The sequence below is a fragment of the Cetorhinus maximus genome, chromosome 22 (genome assembly GCF_964194155.1).
Source record: "Cetorhinus maximus chromosome 22, sCetMax3.hap1.1, whole genome shotgun sequence".
NCBI lineage: Eukaryota > Metazoa > Chordata > Chondrichthyes > Lamniformes > Cetorhinidae > Cetorhinus > Cetorhinus maximus.
The window spans coordinates 24940518-24960716 of record NC_135900.1 but is presented as its reverse complement, the minus strand read 5'-3'; the positions used below and the strand labels follow the sequence as shown (position 1 = coordinate 24960716).

Below are 20199 nucleotides of genomic sequence, written 5' to 3'. Positions count from 1 at the left end.
AGAGCATTACCCTGGCATTACTAGCCCAGTGGCAATACCACTACGCCATCACCTCCGCTGTAATTATGTCTTTGGGCTGAGATGATTGGCTTCCAATAACAACAACAATCTTCCTTTGTGCTGGGTATGGCTCTTATTCCCCCAATTTCCATGGACTTCAATTTTACTGGGGCCCCTTGATGTCACTTTCGGTCAAATGCTGCCTTGACGTCAAGGGCAGACACTCTCACCTCAACTCACCCAGAGATCCAATGACACCTTGCTAACTGATTATATTTTAAACTGATATGAATAATCTTTTGAAAAGTAATTAGTTCAACTCTGAAATTCAATTTCCTGAATTGCTGAAAGATATGTTGGCATAGCATAAGGGACAATTACGAGCCCTGCTGTATCTCTAGTATTGATTTGTGACCATTAATCCTACAAAATTGTTTCTGAGATATCAAAACAAAGTTCTTTTGAATCTAGCAGATGTTACCAAAATGAAGTTCACTAATTCTTTTAAATGAATTGCAATATGTAAAATAATGGTCACTAAGAAGAATTATCAATCAAATGTTTTCTCAGGATCTTCCAAACTCTCTCTGAAATTTGCTGAGACAATCAGCCTCCACTGCCTCCCTTGCTAGTTTTTCCATATTCATCGCCCACTGTATAAAGCAATTAAACCTAAACTATTTTTACACCCTCCCTCTTCCATACCTAATCTCCTCAAAAGCAAATCATGAATAATTTCAGTCATTTACAAGTTCAGGACTTCTGACAGAACAGGTTTTTGTGCACTTAAATTGAAATAATTTGGATTTTTTTGTTGATACTGCAGCACAAATAGGATGAAGCATGATAGTAGTAACTAAGTGTAAAGGAGAAAGCAATTTCATTTTGGGATACATGGCACAGGAAGACTTCATGCACTCATATATTAACATGTTTGTGGCTATAATGGTGTACGTCATTTCAGACTTCATTTCAGAGCATTGGTTTGAAAGGGTGCAAAAAAACTGAATAGATTCAAGGGTGCTTCAGCATTAAATACATATTTTGGATGGTTTGGCCACCTTCCCTGTTTTACTTTTGCACCAGAATCACATAAAGATAGGTAGGAAAGTAAGTTGTGAAAAGGACATAAGGAGCGGAATTTTCCAGCTCCCCCCACCCCCCAAGGCAGATTTAATGGTGGATGGGGGGGGGCGTGGGGGTGAACAATGTGGCGGGAGCCGAAAAGTTGGTTTCCCGCTGGCTAAAAGTGACTGTGGGATCTTCCGTTCCCACCCACCATGGCGGTTCACAATTCCTGCTAGAGGGCAGCATGAAACTAATTTGCATCCTGTTAATGGGTTGCCGATTAAGGCCTGGCAGGAATCGCAACCCCCTGCCCGATTGTCTGCACCGCCGGGGGGAAATCACGCCAGTCCAGAATATGTCTGGACCAACGTGACATGTACATATCGGCACTTACCTGAAGAAGGCCTGGGGCAGCCTCTGGAGTTTGGGATGGAGGTCTCCAGCAAATGTGGACCATTGAACAAGCAGCAGTGAGTTGTGAGAGCATCTACTGGCTTCAGAATGCTCCTGGAGGTCCATCTTCTATCTTCAGGAGGCCCATCTTTTATCTTCAGGAGGCCAATCTCCTATCCTCAGGAGGTCTATCTTCTATCTTCAACGGTAGGTCAGTTATGTCCAGACACTTTTAAAAAATTGTGCCAAGGCATGACAGTGGGGCGCGAGCCAACCAGCCTGCCTCGCTGTGCGATACGTTGCAAAGCCCCCCAGTGTATATTTAATAAGGCCGCAATCGCGCGAGCGGCACAAATTCATAGCGGCCTCTGTGCCCCATCCCTGTCCCCGTCACGGGACTTAGTCTCAAAATGGAAAATTCTGCCCAAGGTGTCTGGAAAGGGATATAGATATGTTAAATGATTGGGTAAAAATTTGGCTTGGTGGGACAAACATAAAAGCAGCATATTAACTAAATGGAGACAGGTTGCAGAACTCAAGTACAGAGGGATCTGGGTGTCACGGTACATGAATCACAAAAGGTTAGAAAGCAGGTGTAGCAAGTGATTAGGAAGGCAAATGGAATGTCGTTGTTTATTAAGAGGAATGGAATTCAAAGTAGAGATATTTTGCCATAGTTGTACAGGAAATTGGTGAGATCACATCTAGAGTACTGTGTACACTTTTGGTCGCCTTATTTAAGAAAGAAAATAATTGCATTCGAAGCCATTCAGAGAAGGTTCACTCGACTGATGCCTGGGATGAGGGGGTTATCTTATTTGGAAAGGTTAGACAGGTTGGGTCTGTGTATAGCTACTCAACAACAGAGGATGTTTCGCCTTGTGGGAGAGACTAGAACTAGGGGGTACATTTAAGATAGAGATGAGGAGAAAATCTTTCTCTCAGAGGGTCTGTGGAACTCTGTTCCCCAGAAAGCAATGGAGGCAGGGTCATTGAATATTTTTAAGGCAGAGGTAGAGGGAGTCAAAGTGGCATTGAGGCTACAATCAGATTAGCCATGATCTTATTGAATGCAGGAACAAGCTCAAGGGGCCGAATGGCCTATGCCTGCTCCTAATTCATATGTTTGTATGTGACAGTTGTTGGCGCAAAACTGTGTATAGCTCCTCAACAACAGAGGATCCAACCTTAGTAAGATTGCAGTACATTGGCAAATATCACATGATCAGGACACATGACCAGTTATCACATGGTCAGACATCATGTGGTCAAATCTCCAGCACTGCTCACGAGAATTGACGGTAGATTAAAGTACGTCCTTTAAGATATGATCTTTAAATAACTAATTTTCTTTTGCATCTTACAAAAAGCCACGTCAATATATGAGTCAACATGCATTTACTAACAATTTCTTGGGAACATTGACAAACTGAGAACAGGGTTTGAAACTTGACGACAGTGCATGGATTGATAAAGGAAAATTAAAAAGTGTGAGGAGTGAGCAGCAAATTAATAAATATTTTAAAAATACAACTAAGAAAAAGAAAACACAAAATGGGACTTCACTAGTTATACTGGGTCTAACTCGATTAATAAATATTTTCAAGAACACAAAAACTAATCGAGTAAAATTACTCCTAATGAATTAAATGGGTAAGGATTAGCTTCAGCAATTTATATTAAGGAGAAAAAAATTGTCCAAGGATATTGTTATTCAATCATTATTTAATGATGTCTGTTGGAGGTGTAAGTATGTAAAGGATGTCCAAGGGCAGAATTTGGTTTAGTTGTGATGCCTCATGCAGTCACTTAGTTCATCAACATGCACCATCAGGCTCAAAAATGAATAATTTCAATGTGAGTGAGATGGTATAGTACATCCATGGAAGTTCCCCCCAGTATTAGTAACTTTTAAGAAAGGAGGGGACAAAATTGGCAAAGGAAACTATAAACATGTGCAAGAACATATTCCTGGATTTCTGCTTTTCCCCTGTTTCTCAAGGATTTCCACTGATCTTCCACCAAAATTAGTGAGAAATTTGGAGACTCCAGTAAAATGCTACCCCATTCTTCTTTGTTTTATTTCTCAATTGTTGAAGAGGTTTACATTACCTGAAAGCTTGTGAACTTCAATACCTCTGTTGATCTAACAGAAGATACATACAAAACAAAGGGGCTAAAGATATTACCAATGAGGATGTAATGTCAACAAGCTGTAGTCTGTTTATTTTAATATGCTATGCATTCCACAATCACTTCATAATACTTCACAAACAGGTGAAGATTAGTGGCATATATCTGAACATTTCTGTTATAAAAAGTTTCCATATGAAAAAGGCAATTCATATCTAGGTTCATTTGTGCTCAAAAACAGGCATACAGGGGATGCAAGGAACAATCCTTGCACTTAATTAAATAGACCCAAGGAACGCCTCAGTTCGTTTTGGGCTTTTTTTTATTGCACCAGCGAGCAGCAGGCACCAAATGGGCATCTCCAGGCAGTTTGCCAGAGAAAATCTATGCCATACAATAATGAGGCAATGACCATCCCTAACAAGAGAGAATCTAACCATCTCCCCTTGACATTCAATAGCATTACCATAGCTAAATCCCCCACTATCAACATCCTGGGGGTTACCATTTACCAGGGGCTGAACTGGACCAGTCATATAAATACCGTGGCTGCAAGAGCAGGTCAGAGGCTGGGAATTCTGCACAAGTAACTCACTTCCTGACTCTTCAAAGCCTGCCTGCCATCTACAAAGCACAGATCAGGAGTGTGATGGAATACTCTCCTGGATGAATGCAGTTCCAACAACACTCAAGAGGGTTGACACCATTCAGGACAAAGCAACCCGCTTGATTGGCATCCCATCCGCCACCTGAAGTATTCGCTCCCTCCACCACCAACGCACAGTGGCAGCAGCTGTGTACTATCTACTAGATGCACTGCAGCAACTCACCAAGGTTCCTTCGACAGTACCTTCCAAACCCACGACCTCTACCAGCTAGAAGGACAGCATGGAAGCACCATTACCTGCAAGCCACACACCATCCTGACTTGGAACTGTATCACCATTCCTTCACTGTCGCTGGGTCAAAATCCTGGAACTCCCTCCCTAACAGGTTTGTACCTTCACCACGTAAACTGCAGTGGCTCAAGAAGGCGGCTCACCACTATCTTCTCAAGGGAAGTTAGGGATGGGCAATAAATGATGGCCTAACCAGTGATGCCCACATCCCGTGAAAGAATAAATTTAAAAAAATCAAACCACTGTATCACCAGCAGTGGCCTTCAGTTAAGTCTGTAAAGAGAATAGAAAGAGGACATGATCAGGAAAGAAGGTAGCTGGGAGGGTGCAACCAGGAGGTGGATGACTGGAAGAGGAGGTGATCAGGAGGTAGGGTAGTGGGAACTGAGATAAGGGAGAGGGACAGTGATTATCAGAGAAGGTGGCGATATCATTTGGGTGGCTTGTGGTTTCATGAGAAAGGGAGTGGGTGAAGGTTACAATCAGATGGGGTGCTATTGGCGGCTGGCAATAATCTGTGTGGTTTGAATGTTGAGCCAAGAGGAGAACAGCTGCATCTTCTGGCTTTACATTTGGGTAGTTATTTTGAACAAATTTACTTTTCTGGTGAAGTGTCTCACATAGGACTGCCTGCTAGGCTGCATGCAGATGTGGACCTGGATTTTTGCATTGTCATGGAGAGCCTGCAGCATAATGTTGGACATTCCCCGGATCCGGAGGTGACTTAGACATTGGGAAAACTGAACTCAACATGGCCATTTGAACTCAGTGCTGAGTTCAAACAGACCTCTTTTTCACTGCAGCAAGAGCCTTATCGCACAGTGTGGGAGTTACGAATTTTTAGAGTAACCATAAATGCTCATGAAGTGTGAATAAGGTATATAAAACTGTCAAGCTGTCAAATTATTTAAATGGCCAAATATTTAAAAACAGAAAAAACTGTCTGCCTGTGTCTGTGAAAGTTGAAAAAAAATGGTCCAGCCGTTTCAATTCCTATTTGTTGATGAAGCCCTAAATGCTATCATAATAGCGTTATTAATGCTTGACTGCATTCCACAATCTACCATTATCACAGTGGGAGGCTGTAAGTTCACAGTTTGACAGCTCAAAAAAGTTATAGAAGGATTAGCTGTCACTGATGTCGGAATTATGAATTTGAATGTTTGTTTTTATAAGGGATGACGTACTTGAGGAAATCTAAGTGTATTGAATGCGCTTTCATAAATGAGAGTGTTTTTTTATATAGTGAAGTCTATAATAGATATTTAGAACCTCATTTTATTTCATCTCAGCATGGCTCTTGAGGTCTGCCCATGGTGGATACTGGATGAGTTGGCATGGAGGGTGTAAAGGAAAAAGATGGTGGGTGAGGGGCATGAGTTAGCGCAAAGTTGGCATGGGGCTATATGAAGCCATTAGGGGTGGGTGGGGGACATGGGTTGGGATAAATTGGACATGGGGAGTGGGTAGGGGTGAGGGGGTGTGAGGGATGAGAGCTCGAGGGCTAACAGTTAAGAAATCAACTTGACAAACAACCCACCTCAGCACTCGGTAGCCCCTGTGGCCATATCCGACCTGTGTCCAGATGCAGTGGGCTCAACCCCATCCCGCACCTGCATCACACTCCCCCCACCCCCGCTGGAACAAAGGTCCCGCCATTCGGGGCACTTTCTCCTGAGATGGGTGCAGCGAGCTAGGAAATTTCCCAGTGCTGCGTACCCGCCTCAGGTGTGGAAATCCAGGCTTTTCCTTTATGCAGCCTTGTTGGTGCTGGATGCCTCAGGGAATATCAATATTGTAGACAGTGCCTCAGATAGGTGTCAGGTGCCCTATCTGTCTGCAATATTGTAGACCTAGCCACCTAATAAGAGGGCATGCAGCATCAAATTTTAAGGTCATGCTTTTTAATCAGGAGGAATGCATTATCTTAGCATTTGTACTGTGTATCATGAGCTCATCAAGACATCCTCCCAAAATTAATTTTTTGCCAATATGCTGCAGGAATTAATTTAAATTAACTCATTAATATTTATTTCACTGTGTAATACTCGATTTGCAATCAATATTGGCATAACGAAACCTAGATTTGTTTGGCTCTTGGGTGGATTTTGATACTTATCATTAGATGATACACCATACACCGCTTAATCCTCCATCTTTGGGTAAGGTAAAATATCCTACACCCTGACTAATTTGTTTTGTCTGAAGGTGCATGCCTTTCTGTTTTTAATGGGGCTGCATTCATTGGTTCAAGGAAATTCAGCTTGGGTCTTTGCATTCAAATGGTGGATGCATATGGGTGAATGAGATACAGAAGTAAAAAAAAAATCTAGACAAAACAAAAATAAAATATTTGGATGTAGCACTATTTTGTTAGTCCTAATCTGGCAAAGAGGTGAAAATGTGATCATGTTTGGTCAAAAACTAGACTAAAAATTATGCTTCCATCTTCATAAATTAATGATTTTTGTTCCCTCCTTTATTTTCTAGCTGAAAGAGTTGACAGATTATATCTTTCCAGAGAATGCCAAGAAATGTAGGAGTTAAGTACAATTCATCTACTGATCTTCCTTCTTTGTGGGGACATGGCTAAACTCTATGTGGTAACTTTCCAAAGACGAGTAACTCATCTTGAGTGAAATAATGGAAGTAAACTCATGCCTAATAACCCCTGGAACCAATCAGCTTCACATTAAATCCTTGTCAGGATCCACACTTCAACATTAGTGTTGCTATCTGTTCTTGTCATGTGTGTTACAGATCACTCAGGGAGTCCAAGTTTCTGTGGCAACATGCACTTTTACACATCACAGCCTGGAGATATAGTGATTTTAGATGCTTCAACTTTCTTTCTATCAAATGGATAATTTTTCCATTTGGAATTAACCATTCCTGGTTAAATGGCTAACTAGGAATCTCTCCTACTCTTGCCACCTGCCATTGTATACACTGAAAGGATTTACAAGTTAATACTCAACCTCTTTGACTGTGTTATGAACTTACCTTCCTTGGTCATCAAGTCCTGGTGTGGGACTTGAACCCAGAGTTTCTGGCTCAGAGGCAGGGGCGCTACCCACTGCACCACAAGACCTCCTAACTCTTGCAGTGTAGTTCATCTAATTTAGAACATGTATAAAAATAATCAAGGCAGGTATTAACAGAATTTTTGAAAAGCCTATTATTTTTTACAAAAAAACATGTTAACCATTGGGTACATTAGGAATTAAAGAATAATAAATGATACGATGTATGTATATTCAAGGCTTACTGTACTAATTATTGTTTTGGCATAAAAACAGAATGAAAACAACACAGTGATAAAACCACAAATGCATACATTATTACAAATGGAACAACAGACTCAAAATGGTGTTATAGTAAGAAAACATCCAGAATATAGATTTTATGGTTAGAAATAAAAGTTATGCCATCAGCAGAAACCAGAAAGAATACTTAAAATTACAAATCACAATCTAATTGAGTATACCCAGGGATTCAGAGCATTGTGACAGATAGTCACAGTTATATTACATCAATAGTGACCTGGTAAATAATATCGTGGTCTATTTGAACTAACAACATTCTGATCAGTACGCTGAATTGCTAAAGCTAAATAAAGAAACTACCCTGGAGGTAGAATTTTCCTATAGTTAACAAAATTAGTTCTACATAAAATAAATTTCTGAACATTATAATGGTGCTGCTTCTAGCTATCAGTTTATCTTGTCCACTGACTAAAACCAAGTGTTATAACACTGCAGAATATTCAAATATATAAATTAATTACATAAAAAATCATAGCTATAAGCTAGCAGGTAGTGTGGACCAATTTCAGAAATGTATTCCAATCACAGATTTCAGATGATACTTATAACCTGCTTATGTTTCATTTATGCTGTTAAATTTATGTAATCTGACCCCTCCAATTACATTAAATTCTTGTAATTCATTCTCTGTTGCCCATTGTTCCATATATAAAGTAATCATGTAAGTATGAAAATAAGGATGCCAAAATTACAGAATGTCAAGCTTATTAAACTATGATAAATATCACTCACTGTTCTAGATGTTGGGGGTGCTGATGGGCTTGTTAGTGACACCATCTCTTGGATTGCCAGCCTGAGTTTTAATCGATGAAGTGGATTGCTGATTCCAATTTCCCTTTGGATCTCAGTGTCAGACAGGGCAGACATGATGGCACCACTCTTCACATTTGCACGACAAGCGGCAACATACCATGCAGGCATTCCAAGCCACAGCTGTATAGCAGAAAAGCATAATTTGCTTGTTAGCCAGGTTATTGAAGTATGCTTAAATATTTTCTAAAGATTAAATAATAAAACATTAATTTGGCTATTTTTAATTAGCAAGCAACAATTCATTCTACTCATATGATAAGTTGATTTGAACATGGCACATGTTTTCACAATAAATGAAACCTCACTATATTAGTTTCCACAAAAAGGGATTTTCACCATATATAAATTTATTACTAAGTTGCTTGGTAATATAGAACTTGAATATTGCTGAAAAGAGAGACATATTGCCAAAGCTTTTCATCTTGCACTCATCAGGACAAATGCAAGAGTGCCAAATTTCAAACAATCACAACAATTTAGACTACAGGAGAAAGGGGTGGTGATTGGTTGGCAAGTTGGCTCTGATTTGCCAAGGCAATGCTATTGTCAAAATGACAGGGAACTAAAGGCTCCCCAAGCTCCCGGATAATTCAAAAAAAGCACTAGGCTTGAACATATTCCTTTTGTTTGTAGGGAACAGATCCCTGCGTATGACTACATGTTACTTTTAGCAAATGTCAATGAGCCATGTTATGAGCTCGATTGCTTATCTTAAATTGGTTGTTAGTATAGTTATTAGCGTGCTCAGGATTGTTCAGCAAGTGCTGCCCGAACTCAGTATTACATCTAACAGTAGACATTTTGTTTTGGGTTCTGCTCTGCCTATCTGGAATAACCTAAGGAACAGGCTTTTTGATTTGATCAGCCATTCATTGGTACTTACATACCTGGCATTGCACTGACACGGAAACTCATACATGACTTTGCTCAATTGTGTGGAAGGCAGAATACCTTTTTGGACTGACTCAGCATCTTGTTAGTGGAAAATACCACTCACATAGTCACTACATTAGTAGCGCAAATGGGCCAAAGGCCGCCACCTTCAGAACTGAAAAGTATCTGATCTACTTCAAATTACCCTGGAAAGGTGAAGTTTCTCAAAAAATTGGCCAACAGGTTAAGTAAGCCATTTTATGCTGCTACTATGCAGTGGCTATGCAAGTGGTATTTTCCATTAGCAGGATGCTACTGACAGTCCAAAAAGAATCAGCAATATTCAAGTTTTTTACCTTTCCTTTCCCTCTTCTATTCCTGTTCCATATTTCTTTAAATATATTTTCATTTTAATCTATTCTTCCATTCATTCTCTGATTTGTTTATATTATTAAATCAATTGTTTGAACAGCAATACCCATTGCCATTGCTGCAGACCTTTCAGGCTTGCAGCAGTAGTGGCTCTTTCATTCCCTACTTCAAGGTGCTAGTTTTTGCCAGGGACATGCCTATGCCAGGGCAGTGTCTGGGCCATAAATGACATAAACCAAGAAATCCAAATGGATTGGGATCTGACCAGTCACAGTGCACTTCAGTGGATTGCATCTGATGAGCCATAAGGCATAGGACCAGTAGGAAAATCAGTTCCATTTCTAAAACAAAATCGGATATAAAAATAATGCTCAGTGTGTAACTGGAACATGAGCGCGGCTTACTTACACATAACTCATTCAGCAATGTTGCAAATTCCAAAGTGTGCATTCTTACTTGTTTAAATGGTACATTGTTTTCCAGTTTTGATTCGTTATCCCTTATGTACAAGAGCTGATTTTACAAATATGCACTTCCAGTGAGTACCTGACCCATTGGGAGTTCACAGGCACCAGCCCATTGATTTTTCACCCTTTCCTTTCATTGGATGAGCAAGCTCAAGATTTCCTGTCATACGTTCCCAGTTGGGAAGGATCAATGCTGAGGGAGGTCATTCCTGAAATCATCCATCTAATATCATTGGATTAGTATTTATCTAGACTTAGCTACCAAGTACCACTGAATCAGTTTGTTTTATTCGCTTTTAAAATCTTCTTTTCACTTGCCTTTAAACTATTTGATGATTTTCTGTGTTGCATTTTCATTTTATTTGTTTCATTTTAACATATTTTTCTGTTTTTTTTAACTTTTGCTCTTAGTTTCACCAGCCAGTTTTCCTTTTTAATATTTCTTCCATTTTTTCTTTTTTTACTTTTTTCATGAAAGTGAATGTGATCAAAGTCAAATATATTTTTTTATTATATTTCAATACCATTTATTACATGTCATTTTTTGATTTATGTTAATGCTTTTGTAAGTTTGTATTCACTATACCCTTCCTCCACCTGTCAAGTTGGATAGAATGGCCACCACCTCCTCCACAATCACAGTGTGGTTCTGATATCAGGCAAGAAGCGGTGTTACTTTAGCAAGGCAAAGTAGGAAATACCAGCTATTTCTTCCCTTAAACACCTCATTAGTAAGTGGCACTGTTCAGTGGCATGCATAGCTAAGAAAGAGATATGATTGATTACTGTTTGGCAATGTTGCAACTGGAGCTGTAATCTTGGTGAGAGCCAGGTTGTCAATTATTTGAGTCCTAAGCCATTATTCTGTTTAACTGTCAGCAAAAAGTAAACCTTGAATATAATTAAATTCCCTAATCAGTGGGAAAAAAATAAAAGCAGCCTGAGTGGTATAGTTGGTAGGTCATGTGTTCAAGTCCCATTTCAGGACTTGTTGGCCATAGGGAAAACCATGCCAGTCAGTGTGTATCAGTGCTGGTCCCTAGACTGGATAAATGGGGAAAGCTTTTGGTAGGAAGGGCAATTGGCTGTATAACCAGCTGCCAAATCCAAAAACAGATGATTGATATGAAGGGTGAAAATAAGCATTCTGGTAACCACAAGTAACATTGGAAAAGAGAGAGAATAAATAAAAAATATCCTTATTAGTTTTAAAATTAGTTTAATTTAACTTCTGCTCATAAAATTGTAGGCTCTAGCTTGTATTTCATTTTCATCATGTCTTTTTATCCATGGGCAGCAAATTGGGGCCTGCGTAAGCTTTTCCCAGCAGTTTTCCATGCCAAAATCAATTTAATCCTCCCCAATAAAATTTCACACGCCTGCCTTGGCCATCCAATTATCATGCAGAATTCTGCAAATGTTCTTCCTATTATTTGCTGCAACATTTGGCAAATGCGTTGGCAGAAATGCTGGAGAAATCACATCAAGACAGAATTCAACTCCAATATATTTAAATGTCACCAGTGTGACCTGAATTTAGTACTTGCAATATTTGCACTCATCTGTATTGAATTCCATCAATCACTGATCTTCTTATTTGCAGCACTTATTTAGCTCCACTTTTTGGTCCCTGGTTGCTTATTCTTCCTCACCTGCCGTACCCTATTTGGTTGCATCTCCAACACTTTCTGATTATATAAACAAAGATACAAGGGTTTTTAAAGCTGCTTTTATATTGCACGGTGTTGCAGCAACACTAAAATAAACTTGGCAAATTTGTTAAAGCTGGTAGCTAGGAGAAACAAGTTTTAAAAATGGATTTTCATATTTACAGGCCTTAGGGAATCCGACAAGTTTACCTGAGTGTTGCCGCTGGCTGTACAAGACACAGTCATTGAATGTGGCATTAAACATGATATAAAACTGTTCTAGATTTGTCAAATGGAAAAATAATTAAGGAAGTGTTAAAACATTGATACCTATGTTGTATTTAACCTATCATAATTTCATAAATGAGCAGATAGGACACCAAGCAACAAAGGATAAGTTAGCATTGGTGGTGAAGGCAGCATCCAATGTTGAGAAGGGGAGAATTTACATGAGGTTATCAGTGTCCCATTGTTGTGGCATAGACAGCATTGATAGTTTCAACAGTGATTAGGATGGAAAAAAATGTTTTAAATCTCTTTCTAGTATCCTTACCATGAAAATGTCTATGAAAATAAACAACTCGTAGGGACACACCAGTTTGTGACTCTTGCCCAGATCTCTGTATAACCCTTTAATGTACACAAAGAGCAATGATCATTACTGGCTGAGACTCAGGCTAACTTCAAGATGCCAGTCTCAGGTATTACAGAAGATGAACAGGGCCCAAAGTCAGAAACCTCCTGCCTTTGCTAAAAGAGCAATTAACTTCTGATTACGATTGTTAAACAGGCAATTGTCTGAAATTTTATGTTGTCTGTTCCATTTTACAGGGTGCACATGGGCTAGATGGGGGGAGTCATTTCTTGAAGCTATTCATGGATGGCACAAAGGCAGTAGAAAGGTCACTGCCCCATGGGATTATTTTAGAGGATGCCCCTCCAATGAGGAGAGCAGGAGAAGAAGGGATAGGAAACCTGTTGGCCATGGATAGGTGTGCCCTGCTGACCAAGCACGTGAGGGACCTGATGCTGCTTCAGGGGCAGAAGGTTACAGAGGGCAACATCACCAAGTCCTTCCAAAGAGAGAGTTTACCGTGCATGAAGAGATAAAATGGCAGAGGAGGAACCACCTTCAGCTGTCAGACTGCCTCTCACCTGGAAGAGAGTATCTCCTTTTGCGAGATGCTGGCAGGTGAGATTAATTCAAATTGCGAAAGTGGACACCCAATATCTGCAGCTCTGAAGTTAACTGTACCCTTGAACTTTTATGCTTTGGGCTCCTTCCAGACAGCAGCTGGAGATCTTTGCAGCATTTTGCAGGCTGAGGCACATCACTCCACCAAGGTGTACCACATTTTAGGAGAGCGGATGACTTCATCACCTACACTCGAGGACAATCAGGCTAAGATAGCCAGAGGGTTTGGTTGTGTAGTGGGATTCCTGAAAGTTCAGGAAGTGATATACTGCACACATGTGGCCATTGAGATGCCGCTGGGCCATCCAAGGGTGTTCATGAACCACAAAGGGTTTTACTCTCTGAATGTGCAACTTGTATGTGACCCCTGCTAGAGGATCATGCAGATCTGTGTGTGGTATCCTGGGAATTATCACAATACCCATATCCTCAGGCACTCCCAGGTGCTAGAGCTTTTCTCCCAGTACAACAACTGGAGGGATGGATACTTAGTGATAAGGGCTATCCATGAAGAGATGGCTCATGAATCCTGTAAAAAATCAGGGATCAGAGGCTGAACATTGTTACGATGAGAACTATGCATCCATCAGGGAGATTCCAATGCCTGGATCGAGCTGGTGGTGGATTGCAATATGCACCGGCCTAGGTCTCCCTGATTGTTGTGGTATGCTGTATCTTTCACAACTTAGGCCCTGGCAGAGGAAGATGTTGTTGACTGGCTCAGATAACAAATCTGAAGAGTATTCATCTTTGCCTTACAGTCTTCTGATCTATGACTCCGTATGAACACTCAAAGCCAGTACCACCAAGGCCATTATCGCATATCTCTTTGCCAAGAAAAATTATGAGGAAGGTCACTGACATTCAATTGATCATGCTCTCTTGGGCTAAAAGCCTTTTAAACCAATATGCAACCATGAGATCCCTCATCATGATAACATGTCCATTCTCAGTCACAATAATTTGATAGAGATCATCAACAAAATCTCTCATGCAGCAAGACAGAATAAATGGACACCCATAATGGCATGTTTGTGTCTACACTGATTTCTTAATTCTTTTCTGCATGCTATGCCATGGTGCTCCCCCTTTGCTGCCTGCTGCGATGGTGGCAGGCTTTTGACCTTGATGCCCTCTGACTGGGATTACTTTGGCAGATGACCTCTGGTTGCCCGAGGCTCTGAGCACCCCGGTGTGGTGATGGACTCCTACACAGTGACAAGGCACCCTGAGGTGCTGGTGTCCCTATAAGGAGCACCCTGAGAGGAACCCCAGGTGCAGGCAGCTGCTGTTAATCCTCTGTCCTGAGGTCCAGCTGGTTGTCCATGCTTTCCTGAAAGGGTTGGGGACCTGGTGGAGACTCCAGGAACCTCATTACCCTCTCACCTTGCCACTGCCTGCTTGAGCTTAGTGACAAGGCGATGGAATACAGGGCTGCATGCATACCCAGAATCCTAATTCAGCATTTGGGTGTGGCTCTCCTTAAGAGTCACCAATCGCTCAATGGAGGAGGCCCTGTGTTCAGGAGAGGGTAATCGCAGCATTCATGGTCTGGCTCCTCCATTGTCCTTGCCCGGGTGTGCATATCCTTTTGAATCTCTGCCACATCTTCACGCATCTCTTGCTGTACGTTCGGCATATATTGCCTTATGGACGACTCTAGAGGCTCATCATTGGGGCTCAGAATGAAGCTGGACTCCACCGCTTCTCCGACTGTCAGAGGTCTGGATTTTCAAAGCTTCTGACAGCTGGTCTGGAGATTATGATGTGCTCAGACCAGTTTGTGGTTCCCAATTGCCTGACACCATGCAAACCCACTGAGATGCAAGTATCAAAGCTAGTGCGAGGTGTGGGGGAAGAATGGGATGGTGCACTTCTCTTCCTTAGAAGTCAACGCTGGTCCCTTGAAGATGACGGCTGCTGGTGCCAATGACTGACCTGTTGGATAAGAGATAAAGATTAGCAATGCTCTGCTCTTCATGTGAGGCTGAGTAAGAGATTTTTTTAAAAATCATTCATGGGATGTGGGCTTCACTGGCTGGGCCAGCATCTTGGACACACGTTCACCATGTAAACCATGACACAGAGTGATAAGCTTCCATCCTTCAAATGAGACACATTCATCCCTTCATCCGCCACTGCTAAACAGTCAATCACACCCTCCCGCCCCTCTCCTCCATGGACTGAGCCCCTTGGTTTCTCACCCTCCTAGGCATGAAGTCTAGCCTCTCTGCTGCCAATGGAATCTGCATCCCAGGTGACCGACCAGCTTCAGAATCTCCTCCTCCATCAGCATCATAAATGCCAGGTTGGGAACTTCCCCACAGGTCCTCGACCTTTCACGGGCATTATGGATCCCCTTTTCCTGCAAAGAAAGTGGAAGAATGATGAATCTCATCTCAGGGGACTTTAAGCCCTTGAGGTTGAGTCCACCACTTATGCTGCCTACCCCCACCGCTTGGCAAAGTTTCTTCCTAGCAGGCCTTTCTTTCCAACCACCACCACTCATTGTCCCAAAGCCACACAGGGTGCCGAGGGTCCTGGAGTATGCATTCTGGCTGTTGCCCACTCATTGACTCATTTCCCACTTCTCATGCATAATCACCTGCATACTCTCCCATTATTGTGTACCCATTTCAGAAACTAGGTTTGTCACTCACCCTTGCAGAACAGGAAAGGTCATTCAGCCCTTGTGGCACTGCAGCCAGATCCTCCGGACTACCCTCAGCTGCCCATCTCCTCTGCCACCACATCAAGGCTTGCTAGGTCTGGCAGGGATGCCTCATGTTCCCATCGTATGGCATCAGAACATCCCACCATTCAGTCACAGCCTAGAGGAGGTCACGCAAGAAGTCATCAACGAACTGTGGGGCTGTCCTGCCTTTTGTCTCCTCATTGCTCCTGGCAGCCGATGCTATGGAAGTTGGTCACTCTGATCTGGTGCGGGGGTTTGCTGGATTAGCCGATGATATTTTTTCCTTTGTTATTCGGGGCAGGCATGAGACACAGTTGGCACAAGAATCACAGAATGATACCAGATGTTCTGCCCTACAGTTTCTCTACTCCCTAATTCTCTGCAATCAGTGCTGCCTTACCTTAATGATGATGGTCTGCCAAATAAAACTTTCTGCCCCTGAGCATGCCTTCAACAGTGCCAGTGGCCCTTTAAATCGAATGCTGCAAATTGCTTCTGATTCATGGCCAAACCCCACTACCCGTCAAGTCCTGGGCTGGTGATTTTCACTCGGCCCCACTGGTCAGGCGCTAATTGGCTGGCAGTCCTACCAGCTGGCTACAAATTGGCTAGCCGGTGCTTAATTGCACAAGAAATCTTGACGTAGGCGTAAGTGAGTGTGTGTCACATGCCCTCTACCTCCCTGATTCTGTCGGGAAACGTTACATCCAGCCCTGGACGATGACATATTTCAGGAGGAAATTGAAGAAGGTTGAAGAGGATTTTCAGGGGGTTCAGTGCTCATGGAGGAGATTGAGTGGAGGTGTTAGAGGGTATTCCTGCTCCTCCTGGCCCACAATCAGTGCTGTAAAGGCACTTAACTTATGGTTCTAATCTCCTTTTTAAACTCTTTTTTCCAGCCAAGGTTCCAGAGACCCATTAAAAATAAAAACCTTGTTAAAATGGATGCATGAATGGAAGAAGATTGGCCGTCAATAACCCGCACTTCTTCTTCGTTCATTCAGACGATGTGAGCATCACTGGCAATTCCAGCATTTATTGCCCATCCCTAACTGCCCTTGAGCAGGAGGTGGTGATCTGCTATCTTGAATCACTGAAGTCTGTGGTGAAGGTACACCCTTGGTGCTGTCAGGTAGTGATTTCCAGGATTTTGACCTGAGCAACAATGAATGGTGATATATTTCCAGGTCAGGATTGTGTGTAATTTGCAAAGGGGAGTTTGAAAGAGGTGGTATTCTCCTGCTGCTCTTGTCCTTCTAAATGTTAAATGTTCCAGGTTTGAAAGGTGCTGTTGAAACCTTGGATAAGTCACTGCAGTGCATGTGGATGGTACACACTGCAGCCATGTTGTGGTGGTAGTGCAAGGAATGAATGCTTAAGGTGTTGGATGGATTGCCAATCAAGTGGGCTGCTTTGTCCTAAAAGGTGTCAGGCTTCCTTTGTGTTCTTGGTGCTGCACTCATCTGGACAAGTGGTGGGCATTCCATCACACTCCTGATTTGTGTAGGAAATGTGGACTTTTCATTTCCTTTTGTGGAATGAATTTAAGTACTTCTATACAAAGATGTACTCATGCACTTCTATACAGTGCTATCAAGCGGCACTTGCTTAGCAATAGCCTGCTCACTGACGCCCAGTTTGGGTTCTGTCAGGGCCATTCAGCTCCTGACCTCATTACAGCCTTGGTTCAAACATGGACAGAAGAGCTTAACTCCAGAGGTGAGGTGCCCTTGACATCAAGGCAGCATTTTACCGAGTGTGGCATCAAGGAGCACTAGCAAAACCAGAGTCAATGGAATCAGGGGAAAAACTCTCTGCTGGTTGGAGTCATACCTTGCACAAAAGACAATGATAGTGGTTGTTGGAGGTCAGTCATCTCAGCTCCAGGACATAACTGCAGGAATTCCTCAGGGTAATGTCCTCGGCCCGACCATCTTCAGCTGCTTCATCAAGGGCCTTCCTTCCATCATAAGGTCAGAAGTGGGGATGTTTGATGATGATTGCACCATGTTCAGCACCATTCGCGAGTCCTCAGATTCTGAAACAGTCCATGTCCAAATGCAGCAAGATCTGGATAATATCCAGGCTTGGGCTGACAAGTTGCAAGTAACATTTGCGGCACACAAGTGTCAGGCAATGACCACCTCCAACAAGAGAGAATCCAACCATCGCCCTTTGATGTTCAATGGAATTATCATCACTGAATCCCCCACTATTAACATTCCGGGAGTTGCTATTGACCAAAAACTGAACTGGACTAGCTATATAAATATTGTGACTATAAGAGTAGGTCAGAGGCTAGGAATCGTGCGATGAGTAACTCGCCTCCTAGCTCCCCAAAGCCTGTCCACCATCTACAAGAAACAAATCAGAAGTGTGATGGAATACTCCCCACATGCCTGGATGAGTGCAGCTCCCACAGCACTCAAGAAGCTCGACACTGTCCAGGACAAAGCAGCCTGCTTGATTGGCACCACATCCACAAACATTCACTCCCTCCACCACTGATGCACAGTAGGAGCAGTGTGTGCCATCTACAAGATGCATTGCAGGAATTCATCAAGGTTCCTTCAACAGCACCTTCCAAACCCACAACCACTACCATCTAGAAGGACAAGGGCATCAGATAGATGGGAACGCCACCACCTGGAAGTTCCCCTCCAAGTCACTCACCGTCCTGACTTGGAAATATATTGCAGTTCCTTCACTGTCACTGGGTCAAAATCCTGGAAGTCCTTTCCTAATAGCACTGTGGGTGTACCTACACCACATGGAATGTAGCGGTTCAAGAAGGCAGCTCACCACTACCTTCTCAAGGGCAACTAGGGATGAGCAATCCCTAGCTGGCCCAGCAGCGAAGCCCACATCCCGTGAATGAATAAATAAAAATTTTTTTTTTTTGTTTTGAATTTTAGGTACTTTTAAACATATCAAATGAAGAGTTAATTACTCTAATGGGGCCATAATTGCTTGTATTGATTAAGTTGGGCATAACTGAAGATGCCACACAATGATTGGAAATAATGTTGGGAAAGAGATTATAGAGACAATCGGAGGAGTGGTGATAAGAAAGAATTGGAGGGGTGATAAGAAAGAATTGGAGTCGAATGTATGGCTTGAGCCAGTCGAAATCACTGTTACTCAGACTGAAAATAGAAACAGATAAAGGGGAAGAAAAGCACGATTGTCGAGACTATGTAGCAAATTGTGATTAAAATGTGATGATCTGTTGACTGTTCGAGGATATGTAACAAGTTTTATTAAATTATAATGACATACTGAGTGTGGATTGTGCAAGTTTGAGCAATCAGGGTCCGACTGGTGGACTTTTACCGAATATGGTGAATCAGGATTTGAGTCAGTGCTGAGTCAGGATTTGAGAGCAAGATAAAAGGAACAGATCAGAAGGGGTTCCTTGCAGAGATTTGAAGAAGACAAAGGAAGAGAAAAGAGAAGAGGAGTCACAAGCCAACTGCACCACATCAGTGGGAGGTAAGAATCATCTGAACAAGGACATCAATTGCCTTGATTTGTTAAGTATAACTTCTGTTACTTAATAAAATTACTCTGATATCACTGGATCAAGTGTCTTCTTGTCCAAGTTTATTCTCTGGTTCCTGAACCTTGTACAGCTGTGCCTTGTAGATGGTGGGCAGGCTTTGGAGGGCCAGGAAGTAAGGCATTCACCACAGATCTCAGATTTGCCACAGAATTATATGGCTGGTCCAGTTAGGTTTTTGGCCAGTGGTAACCTCGTTGTTGATGGTGGGGGATTCAACAATAGTAATGCCATTGTATGTCAAAGGGACATGATTCAAATTTATCTTTTGTTGGAAATGGTTGTTCTCTAGCATTCTGTGGCATCTAGCAAGTGGCAAGAATGTAACTTGCCACTTATCAGCCTAGGCCTGAACGTTATCTAGGTCTTGCTGCATGAAGAGCACACGGTGCTTCATGAAATGAGGAATTGCAAATGGAACTGAACACTGCAATTATCAGCAAATATCCCCATTTCTGACTTTATAATGGAGGGAAGTGCACTGATGAAGCAGCTGAAGATGGTGAGTTTAGTACTGCCCCCAGGAACCTCTGTAACAATGTCCTGGGGCTGAGATGATTGGCTTCCAACAACCACAGCAATCTATCATTATGCTAGGTATGGTTCTAACCGATGAAGATTTTTTCCATCTGATTCCGATTGACTTCAATTTTATTAGGGTCCCTTAATGCCACACTTTGTCAAATGCTACCTTTATTTCAAGGGCAGTTACACACATCTCACTTCTGGAATTCAGCTCTTTTGTCCATGTTTGCAC

The 20199-nt window shown here is 42.2% G+C and overlaps 1 protein-coding gene across 1 annotated transcript in view; it reads right to left on the bottom strand.

The window, feature by feature from the left end:
• ppfia2 (PTPRF interacting protein alpha 2) overlaps positions 1-20199 on the bottom strand; it is a 373178-nt gene that overhangs the window by 74739 nt on the left and 278240 nt on the right. The window contains exon 20 of the mRNA XM_078567936.1: positions 8552-8752. Coding sequence (XP_078424062.1) covers positions 8552-8752 — 201 coding nt within the window. The remainder of the gene's footprint in view (positions 1-8551; positions 8753-20199) is intronic.